Source organism: Canis lupus, chromosome 6 (assembly GCF_003254725.2).
Source record: "Canis lupus dingo isolate Sandy chromosome 6, ASM325472v2, whole genome shotgun sequence".
NCBI lineage: Eukaryota > Metazoa > Chordata > Mammalia > Carnivora > Canidae > Canis > Canis lupus.
Window position 1 is genome coordinate 18,779,934 of NC_064248.1, and position 11,549 is coordinate 18,791,482.

Below are 11,549 nucleotides of genomic sequence, written 5' to 3' on the forward strand. Positions count from 1 at the left end.
TGCAGAGTGGGCGCTTACCAAGAGCCCGCCGAATGGGTTAGATTGGGGCCAACATGCTCCCCCGGCCTAGGACAGATTTCACCAGCCAGAGGCTGGGGTCCACCAGCAAATCTCAAAGCCTTAACGGGCAGGGTCTGGGGTGGCTCAGCTCTGCTTCCTTTGGGCAGGGGGGCGGTGGATGAGTACTCTCTCTCCGGCTCACATTTTGGGATCAGGACTTCCAGCATCTTCATGGTGAGCAACATGACCCAAGTGCTGACCAAACAGGTAGATTTTCAGCTCCGGGGGACGCAGAGGGGCTTTTCCATGCAGAAAGGAGCCCTGCCCTGGGTCTCACTGATAACTAATGTGCACCTGAGGCCCTTCATTCCTTCGGCATTTTGGGAGCCCCCTCATGGCAGCCGGTCACAGGGCACGTAAGCCTGAAAAGTGTACGGTACATGGCTTCGAGTGTGGTTGGATATGGGGACCCAAAAGCTGTCTCTACATCTCCCCACTCGGCTTTGCTTAAGGCTGATTCAGACCCTGGCCCGAGGGTGGACACACACAAATAGAACTGTCACCCGCTGGCCATGCAATTGGACCAGGGACACGGAACTGGAGCAGAACAATCAGCGTGACTCCTGGGGTTTTGCTGGCTCGCCTTGAATGAAGAGGTCCCTTTTCGGCTAGCCAGAAGCTGGCAACAGAGAGCAGAGGCCCAGGAAGGCCTTCCTCCACAGAGACTGCCTCCTCTAGGAAGTGCTCCTGACTTCCCCAGGCCTCTGTTTCTTCCCTCGGATAGAGCTTCTATTATCACCTCCATCTTACAGCCAAGGAAACTAGTTCAGAAAGGCTAAGCAATTTGCTTAAGGACTCACTGCAAGGATCTGAGGCCCCATCTCCAGCATGCAAGGCCTGGCTCTAACCACACACCAGGCGCTCATAAGCAGGGTGCCCAGAGGGCCTTGGGGCACACAGGCACCCAAAGCATTTTCCTGGGGAGGGGCAGAGTTTCCATCACCTGCCCTCTGGGATCCCCCTCTCAGATTGTGTCCATCTCTCCACCCCCTCCATCCCATGGTGGCCACCTGTCACCGGCACCAAAGCTGATGGTGGCCAGGCCTGGGAGGCAGGGGCCCTAGGTCCAACATTTCCAGGTAGCGAATCCAGGCCACAGGGCCTCAGCTGATTCGCTCAAGGGAATGCAAAGGCCTGGGGCATGAGTTGAGCCAGAAGAAAGCTTTCTCAACGCCAGTGTATCTTACTTTTTAAATGTGCTGAACCTTAGAGTGTACTTGGGGAGACACCAGCATGGCCTGGGAGGATCTGTAGACCCTACAATCAGAGGGGCTGTTGCTCCAGATGGCAAGTGCCTGGGGGCCATGGACTCCACGGTGGCCAGCTCCCACAGTGCTGCAGGCCCCACAGGGCCCATGGAAGAAATTCTGGGGCACGTGCATGGTGGGGAGCCACACCTGGGGGGGCTCACAGGATGCAAGGCCTGGCTTTGTCAATTTCTGCATGGCAGAGGATGATGACTACCTTCCCAAGGCAGGTGGCATCCTCTTCCTCCCCATTTTACAGATGAGGAGACTGAGGCCCAGGGAAAGCAGGCCACTTGCCAAAGGTCACATGGCTGGTTAGGGTCAGAGCAGGGATTCGGACCAGGGCCTTGTGACTTCAGGGCCCCAATGGCACTGCTGTATCTTAGGTGACATTATCACCATCACTTGTGTGTTCTAGGGGGAGGGGACACACCTATCAAGCCCACAGTCATATGAGGACAGAAAAACCCATGCAAAGGACACTTCTGGTGCCTTTTGTCAAAGCACAGCGGAGACCCCTGCTTTCTCACATCCTGAGGAAAAAGAACATAGTGTGTGCTCCAAGCCCAGCGGGTGTGCCCTGGGACTCTCACGGTGTGTCCCTGGGATGAGTAAATGTATATTCTGAACCTCAGTTTTTAATACCCTGAAAGATGGGGTATTAACTTCCCAGAGGCTGGAGTGAGGGTCCCATGAAATGAATGAGTACAGAGCCCTCAGCTCAGGACCTGGCCCTCAAAGAGCTCAATGAACAACAGGGCCCCAAATTCACCACTACGGTTCCGGGCTGGACCGCTGAGGACCCCCGGCCCCCAAGAGAAGCAAAGTGCTTCTGTGTCCCAAGTCTAGCCTGGGAGCTTTAGCCCATATTTGCTGTTTGCAGAAGAAGCAAATAGCAGTGCGCTCTCTCCCTGGCTGTAACACCCCCCCCAGCTCCATTTGGAAAATTCTGGAAGATTTATGCTCCTCTCTGGCAGCCATGCCAGCTATTCATCAAGGCACCGTTTCCCTGACAGTGGACTGAGCGCGGCTGCTATTCCCCAGCTTACCCCGCGATAGGTGTCCTCAGGAGATTTATTGTAGTTCCAGAAGCGCAGGCCTGCGATGCTTTCAGCTCTGTCGAAGCGGATCGTGACCATGTGGTCCAGGCCAGGCGAGAAGGGGATCAGCCACATATGCTCATCCTCCATTGTGATGTTGGCTCCATCGATTAACCTGCAAACAGTGGGGAGGGAGCAGTGAGGTAGGGCTTGGCCATGACCTGTGGGAGAAATCAGAGCAGGGGGTCTATGCCCCTTTATGGCCCCCTGCATCCTGCCTGGTGTGAGCCTGGCTGCATTGGGCTTGTTAAGTGGAGGCAGGACTCATTACAGCCACTGTGAGGGGCCACAGCTCATCCGTAAAATCAGACAAAATAAGGAAACTGGAAGAAATAAGAGCCTGTGCTATTAAAGGTGCAGTGAAATGATCATCAAGGTTTAAAATAAAGAGGGAAATGTGTCATCTTTCAGGACCCTTTAACCTGGGGATCCCATTTCTGACATTGTTTTCCTCTAAGGAAAATTCATTCAGCCTGCAGGAAAGGCTATCTGCACAAAAATATTCATTATAGTGTTATTTATTTATGTTAGCAGAAAAAGAAAAAACAACAACAACAACAAAAAAACCCAAGAGGTCTCAGAATACAAAGGGTTAATTAAGTAAATCTGTCCAGTTAATATGATAATTGTGAGGATGATGCAATGATGTGGAAAATGATCTTAATGCTGGAAGCTGAGGACAGGAACCAGGAGAGACCACGCAAGGATGAAAAACACATTTGTGTCAGAGGGGATGGGAGACAGATGCTTTTCTCTATTTTCCAAACTTTCTATAAAGTGCTGTATTGGCTCTACAGAACATTCTGAAAGAATTTGATTCCTTCTTTCTGGTGTCAGGTGAGAGAGATGCTAAGGTACTGGGGTGAGCTTGCGGGCTCTTGGTGTGAGAAAAGCACCAGAAGGGGCAGGTGTGTCTGTGGGGGGCTGGCCTGGCCAGTAACTATGCGGCCTGGGCAGCCCAGGGAAGACCCTCGGCCTTAGGAGGGAGCCCCTAGCTCCTTGTGTTCTTCTCAGCTGCTGTTCTAAATGAACTCATCACCTTGCCCACATTGTACTCCTATCCTGGCCAGTTTCCAGATCTCCTGCTCTGCACATCCTGCCTCATCCCCCTCAACCTGGCCTGTGTTTGTCCCAAAGACCACCATACCGCTGACTGCCCTAAACTGCCCAGCACGCTGCAGCCTGGGCCCCAGGCTGTTATCCTTATGGCTCTGGCCTGTGTCCAGCATTGCCACTGAACGGCCTGGCCCCAGGAACAGGGGCCCAACTCTCAGCTTCTTGGGCAACCCTCCCCCCTCTTCTTCCTAATTTCCTGGTGACTTTGAGGCTGCCGCACTGGGAGAAATTCCTAGATTTTAAGATAAACTTTTTTTTTTTCCTTTTACATTTTAAAGTTCTGGATTTGGAATAAATCTTACAATCTAAGTGTTCATCCAAGGAAGTAATGTTTCTTTTTTTTTCTCTAAAAGTCTGTTATTAAATTGATGGATGGTGTGTCTTACAATTGCTGGCATCTTAAAACTGAGGAAATTCAGCAATTTAAAACAGAGGTGTTTGTGGAATTAGGCTGACTGGAGAACCTTCCATTACTTTCTAAAAGCAATTACTTCTGTGTCCTAGAGATGGGGCTACCTCCATACCAAAGCTGTTACCTGATTCTGAAAGTAGAGAGAGTTGTTGAAGCGTTTATAGTTGACGGTGAAGGAAGGTCCCTATAGACACCATCAAGAATATCCACATGAACTTGATGGGATGAGCACTGGGTGTTATTCTATATGTTGGCAAACTGAACACCAATAAAAAATAAATTTGTAAAGAAAAAAAAAGAATATCCACACGACACTTCCCAGCTTTGTCCACAGAAATCGTAACCAGCCCAGTAGCAATGAGCATCTCTAGTGGCTAGATTATGGTCTCTAAATACCATTTCCCAGTAGAAGGAACCAGGGCTTCTTGGGAAAAAATGGCTGATTCCACATCTGGGATAGGAAATATACAAGGGGAGCCTAGAATATCTTGTCACATCAGAAGGCAGGAAAGCTGTCACACACTACTATTTTAAAAAAGGATCCAGGAGCTCCCAGTATCTAATAATATCAATAAGATAAAAACTACAATAAATTAAAATCCTTCAAACATAGTGTTTAAATCCATGATTTATGATGGTCAAACACAAACTTTTAAAGTATGTTAGAAAAACAATTTTTTATTTTGCAAACTGAAAAATAAAGGGAAAGAACCCAAGCACTTAGACTGCCTTTCCAATTTGCATTGTACCTCAGAGTAACCAAATCATTGAAGAAAAATTTCTCTTTATTGATAAAAAAAAAAAGAATGATAGGACCCACTAGTGCACCATCACCTTGCAATCAAGTGGATCTAGCCACTGAGCACTGACTGTCAATGTCACAAAAAGCCTTAACACCAGACACTCTATATGTCCTGAAGGGAATTCACAGTGACATCCACACCCCCACAGTCATATCTTGCCTCAATGGTCAAACCTCAACCAGATGAGGTGTCTAGATCTAATGAATAATTTACAAGAAATACAGGAGCTTGAGGAACAGGTTAAACAGTACCACAGAGATGCAACCAGTAAAATCCAGACCCTACAGGGCAAACCCTCCCCTTTTTTCAAAAGATAATTTGTAAGAAAAAATGAAAAAAGGAAGGGAACCTAAAGATTATAAGAAGTTAAGAGACCTATCAGAGAGTCGTAACATAAGGGTCTTAACTGGATCTCAAACCAGCCAATCACAAGGCTTGGACCTTATCTGGACCTTAATTCAAGAAACAAAAAAGGAAGATGAGGAGACATTCAGGGAAATAGGAACATGCCGGATGTCTACTAATTTAGGGAATCACCAGTAATTTTTAGGTGATTCCTAAATCTCACTCAGTAGTGAGATTATGTTCCTTTTAAAATCATTGTTTAGGGCAGCCCGGGTGGCTCAGCAGTTTGGTGCTGCCTTCAGCCCAGGGTGTGATCCTGGAGATCCAGGATCGAGTCCCACGTGGGGCCCCCTGCATGGAGCCTGCTTCTCCCTCTGCCTGTGTCTCTGCCTCTCTCTCTCTCTCTTTGTGTCTCTCATGAATAAATAAATAAAATCTTAAAAAAAATAAAATAAAATCATTGTTTAGAGCTACATACTGAAATATTTAGCAGAAGTGCTATCAGGCTTGGGATTTGCTATCATCACATAATCTGGGTGGAGGGGGCGGTAAGTGGGCGGGTGTGGATGAACAAGTGGGGCCTGCCTTGTGATCACTTTTGCAGCAGGAGCTGGGTCCGCGGGCTCCAAGCCTGAGTATGCAGGAGTGTGGTCCGCCAACATGCGGAGTGCCGAGGAGTTCTTGAGCAGACACTGACTGCAGGCATGAAGGCCACGGGTGAGGAGCCCCTTATGGGAGAGCAGGGAGGAGTCTACCACTAACTGCAGGTGCTCTGGGCCAGGCAGGGGGCGCAGGTGCAGTGGGGCGACCCCCTCCCCGCCCTCCAGCCAGGGGACTTATCATCCTCTTTCTGCCCTACGCCTCTGATAAGGCAAGCGAGGCAGGGGAAGACAGTGGAACTCAGTGGGCTCCAAGAAGAGTCACTGCAATTTTGTTATTATTACTATTACAACTAGAGAGGTTAAGAAACTTATGAGCTGGCAAAGGGGCAGAGCCAGGATTGGAGCTCTCATCCCTCTGACCCCTGTAGGCTCCTCCCGTTTATACCTCCAGGCAGAGCCCAGTCCCTGCAGCTGTCCCGAGCAGGAGGCCCAGCGCCAGTCTGCAGTGACGGGCACGTGGACTGATACTATTATGCCAGGCTTGCCCTATTATTGACTGGCCCCAGTCTGGGCTTATGAAATCAGACAAAAGCAAAGGAAAGCACCCACAGCTGCCTGCGGAGACTTCCAGAGCCAACCCCCACCCCGCAACCTGGAGCAACGGAGATCTTTCAGCCCGAGAGGTGGGGTCACTCATGCTCAGATGCAGAGCTGGCTCAGCAAAGGTGAGACAAGGTCTCACCTGCGTTCCTGGCCCTTCACTAAGAAGAACAAAGCACAACTGCATCTGGCAGCAGAGGAGCCCCGCCCACCACTTCCGCCTGCATGGCCCTGGGAGGGTCACCTCCTTTTCCCAAGCCTTGGTTTCTCTTGACTCTAAAATGGGAAGACCACCAGGGGTGCCTGGGTGGTGCAGTCAGTTAAAGGTCTGACTCTTGATCTCAGCTCAGGTGTCAATCTTGGGGTCAGGAGTCTAAGCCCTGTGTTGGGCTCCACACTGGGGGTGGAGCCTACTTAAATAAATACATAAATAAAATGAGAAGCCGGCAGGCGCCCAGGGGTGGCTGGGGAAGGTGGAATAGGGAACACCGTGTGATGTTGGAATCTGGAGTCAAAGATGTAGAGCAGGTCCCCGAGCCCCGGCTCTGCATGGGAGCCTGAGCCACCCCGCCTCTCGGGGGCCGGAAGCGTTCTGTTGCTCATGGTTGGAGGAGATGGCCCTGGGAGTCCCTGCGGGAGGCTGCCTACAGACACTTACTTGTCCAGGGTCCGGGAGTCATCGGTGTACTCGGGGAGGTCATTTAGGTCTCTGGGGGAGGCAGTGATCTGGTGCAGGCTGATGGGCAGTGCCTGGCCGTCCTTGCCCACCACTTCCAGGCCTGTGAGCCCCAGGTAATGCGGGTCCCCCCAGGAGGCAGTGAAATTCAGCTGGAGGCCTGTAATGGGAGGAGAAGTGGCCCATGAACACTGGAGGTTCCAGAGGAGGCTCAAGACAGAGACCTAGAAAGGTATAACCTCAGCCTCTGTGTTCTACCCGCGTGAGAACCCAGACTGGAATGAAAGTGCCTTCAGGGTGGGCTTTCAACCTTTTCTCCTAGTGACCCGAGGGCCTGGGACACTGCTGTTGTTCTGGAAATGTCTGCAGGATGAATGGACCAGTGTTTAAATCTGCACATGGGGGCCGCCTGGGTGTCTTGGTTGGCTAAGCGTCTGCCTTCAGCTCAGGTCATGATCTCAGGGTCCTGGGATGGAGCCCCACGTCAGGGCTCCCTGGTAAGCAGGGAGTCTGCTTCTCCCTCTCCCTCTGCCCCCACTCATTCTCTGAGAAATAAAATCTTAAAAACAAAAACAAAAACAAAAAACAAAACAAAAAAAAACAATAAACCTGCATATGGCCCTGGATCCTTTCTCATGCATCCATCATGTTGCTCTACTCTTCATGCTTCCCGTGATGCTTGGCTAACAGACCTTGTCTATCTGGCTTCTACCTAATAGTCTAACCTCATTTCATACTAGGGAGCAAGGCTCTACCCAGACAATCTTTTAATCATTCATATTTCCATTCCTCTCTCCCATCACAGGGCCTTTGCACATGCTGTTCTTGCTAGAACTCACATGACCTAGTGTGCTTACCCTTCCGATCCTGACTCACTTCCTTAGGGAAGCCCTTCTGACTTCTTTGACCACATCAAACCTCCATCCACAGCCTGCCATGTCACAAGTGAACTTCCACTTCCATGCTCTGGTCACCACTGTGATCTTGTGACCATCTGGTAAATATCCGTTTGCCCTGCCAGATGGCGAACTCCCTGAGAGCTGAAACCCCATCTGATCTGCTAGATCTTTGTGTCCTCAAAGTCTGGCACAGTGCCTGACACATAGTAGGAACTCAGTATAGATGGGATGTTTTAATAAGTAACTACACAGAGGGGTGCCTGGGTGCTTCAGTCGGTTAAACGACTGCTTTCAGCTCAAGTCATGATCCCAGGGTCTTGGGATCGAGCCCTACATTGGGCTCTGTGCTCAGTGGGGAGCCTGCTTCCCCCTCTCCCTCTGTGATCTCTCTCATTCTCACTCTCAAATAAATAAAAAATCTTAAAAAAAAAAAATGTAGCTGCCTACATGGAGGCAGCTACATCAATCTATACAGCACATCAGAAATGGGCATTTCATACCAATTGGGCACCATCACGAGACTTCCCAGGATTCAGAGTAAGGAAGTGACCTACAAAGGTATGCCCATCTTTTTGCTGCCGCCTCACCCCTGCTCTACCAGAGACCATCTAGAAGTGACCCTCTGTGGTCCTGGGGCATATTGTCCAGGTGAGTCATCCATTTGCCCAGATAGCTCAAACCAAATGAAGCCTTGGTCAGGCTCTGTCAGATATTTGGCTAAAACTTCTCTTTTCTTACTGGTCTCCCATTAGAGCAAGCTCAGGCCCAGTGAACTCTCTACACTGGGAGAATGTGGAGCCTCTTTTACCACCCTTCTGGGGGGCTGTGTTAGAAAACTCACACTCTTTGCAACTTTCACAGAAGGCCAACCCTTTAGTGCTGGAAGGAGGCTGCCTGGATGTCACGTGGTCCCACCTATTTCAGGTCAGGTGTGGAAGCAGAAGCCCAGGGAGGCCGCAGGGCATCCCTATGGCTAGGAAGTGAGGCCAAGCCACCCAGCCTCCCTGGAGCTCGGCTTCTTCCCTTACACGTCATTTCCAACATGCATGTTGTAAGTCATTCTCAGATCCCTCTGCTCTCCATGGGGCCGAGGCAGCCCTGAGCATCTTGGGGGTAGATGGAAAAGATGTGACCAGCAATGGGATCGGGCACATCCTAGCATCTCATAGCAGCAACGGCACGCAAAATGGCCACACATGCTTTGCAGCGTGACTTTGCTGCTTCTCCCATCCAGACACAGGAGCCCATTTCTCCATTCCCTGAGTCCACTCCCTGAGTCTGGGCCTGGTGATTTGCTTTGGCCAATGGGAGAGAAGCAGAGGTGGTACGGGCAGAGGATGTAAAGCACGCACATGCACTGGGGCTTGTCCTCTCTCACCACACTTGGGAGGTCTGCCGTGTGAAGGAACCAGGTGAGCCTGGTCTCCCTATCTCTCTGGCCAATAGCCTCCCATCTGCTTGGAATGAAGACATCCGAGGTCATTCAGCTGCCAGCCCATCTGCTAGCTGACCAGACCCGTGAGCAGGCCCTGAAGAGGACAGCCAAGCCAGCTTAGATAAAGACGGTTCAGGCAAGCCAGGGAATTATGAGCCAGTCATGGATTAAACAGTGGTTGTGCTAAGCCACTCAAGTTTGGGTTGGTTTGGTCTACAGTGAAAGCTAATCGATATACCCCTTTTCATTTCGAGTCGGTGTTCAAATGTCATCTCCTCAGAGAGGCCTTCCCTGACCATATGCGCTCAAATGGCACCACCTCCCTACCAGCTCCTGCCTTATTTTTTGTTACAGCACTTGTCACTACCCGACAATGTATTCTTCATTCATTTACTTGTGTGTTTTCTCATCTTTCACTAAGATGGAAGCTCCCTGAGGGGAGGAGCTCTGTTGCCTTCGTATCCCCAGAGCCTAGGACAGTATCTGGAAAATAGACAGTCAATAAAAGTTTTTTTCTTCTTTTTAGATAAATGATGAGTTGAAGAGTAGGTATTCAGTAGATAATCACGGGTAAATGAATCAAAATAAAATCACTGGGATGCCCAGGTGGCTCAGTGGTTTGGCACCACCTTCAGCCCAGGGTGTGGTCCTGGGGTCCCGGGATCGAGTCCCACATTGGGCTCCCTGCATGGAGCCTTCTTCTCCCTATGCCTGTGTCTCTCCCTCTCTCTCTCTCTGTGTCTGTCATTAATAAATAAATAAAATCTTTAAAAACAAAACAAAATAAAAGCACTGAGTTTCACCAAGTTCATAGTGAATGGCAAACAAATATTCATTGATCATCTACTATGTACAAAGCCCTGTCCTCGGTCCTGGAAATCCAGACATCAACACATAGCAGAATCTCTCTGGGAGCTTCCATTGCAGTGAAGATGGACAATGAGCATATAACAGACAGACATATAGGAAAGTTCCACAGAGCCACAAATAGCATGGAGACAAGAAGGCACGAGTGCCTGTCAGGGAGTGACTAAGTGGATGGGGGAGCAGTCAGGGAGGGCCTCTTTGAGGTGGTGATGCTGGAGCTGAGACCCGGGTGATAAGGAGGAAGCCATCATTCCTCAGCATTCCTGGAAGACCATTCCAGGCTGAGAGGGCAGCAGGGGCTCTGGGACAGGAACAAATCTGACCTGTGGTTAGGGGCAGTGGAAGAAGATGAGGTCAGAAGGGCCGGTGTGGGGGGGTGCTAGATCGTGTCATGAAGTCCAGATTTTCTTCTGTCTGTGGTGGGGAGCCACTGGGAGGGTTAGACTTTGAAGCAGGGAGCTGACTCCAACCCCTCTGCATCTTGGAAAATACACTTGGGTTGGGGTCAGGTTCTCCAGGGAGACCAGGGAGGAGGCTGTTGTGATACTGGTGCCCTGGACAAGGGGTGGCCCTGGTGAAAATGGGGTGAAGCGGACAGATTCAGGATCTGTCTTGGAGACAGCACCACCAGGATGTTCAGTGGCTTCTGCAGGGAAGGAAAGAGACAATGTTTTTGACCCAAGCGACAAAGTGGCTGTGGGTACTGGTCCCGAGAGGCAGAGTGCACGATGGCAGAGGGAGTGGATTTGGATGAGGCGATCACCGTGAGGGAGAAATGCAACCTCCCCCAGGCAAAACAAGAGGTGGCCCCCCAGCCTCTCCCCAGCCACCCCCTTTGCTTGCTTGGCACGACGGACTGCAAGGACATCTAATTTGGGGTTGCTCCAAAAGCGCCTGCTCTCCTGTTTGAGCTAATATTCACGTTCTATATTCATTTTCCTCTGGTGTATCAATTAGTATTTATATAAATGGAAATTAATTTTGTTATTTCTCTCCCACGTTTCAACTCTCTCAGCTACTTTCCTATTCATCACTGCTGATATTTGCAAAACGCCCAAAATTAGTGTCATCTGCAAATTAGCAAGTCATATATCCCCTTTCAAAACATTAATAGGATTGGCCATATTTACCAACCCCAGCGCATCCCCCCGGGTCACGTTATCAAAGCTCTCTCCATTTGCACAGGCTGGTGAAGTGGGTTGAGGATTTGAGACAGTGGGGGAAAACAAAAAGGTTCAGACAAGAGAGATTCGGAAATCATATGCCTCCAAAAAGTGCAGAAGGATGCTTGGTCAGGAGGTTCTCCTTCCTACTGAGCAGAGCAGCTGAGAAATCGCACGTTCCTTACGGCAACAAGGGCTCCGAGCTCTGCTCCAGGGCAACACTC

At 50.1% G+C, this 11,549-nt stretch overlaps 1 protein-coding gene across 3 annotated transcripts in view; it reads right to left on the reverse strand.

Annotated features, from left to right (window-relative positions):
- KATNIP (katanin interacting protein) overlaps positions 1 to 11,549 on the reverse strand; it is a 195,083-nt gene that overhangs the window by 10,107 nt on the left and 173,427 nt on the right. For all 3 annotated transcript variants that reach the window (XM_025415663.3, XM_025415662.3, XM_049111268.1), the window contains 2 exons: positions 6,944 to 7,121; positions 2,357 to 2,522 (listed from right to left, as the gene is read on the reverse strand). In XM_025415663.3, coding sequence (XP_025271448.1) covers positions 2,357 to 2,522; positions 6,944 to 7,121 — 344 coding nt within the window. The remainder of the gene's footprint in view (positions 1 to 2,356; positions 2,523 to 6,943; positions 7,122 to 11,549) is intronic.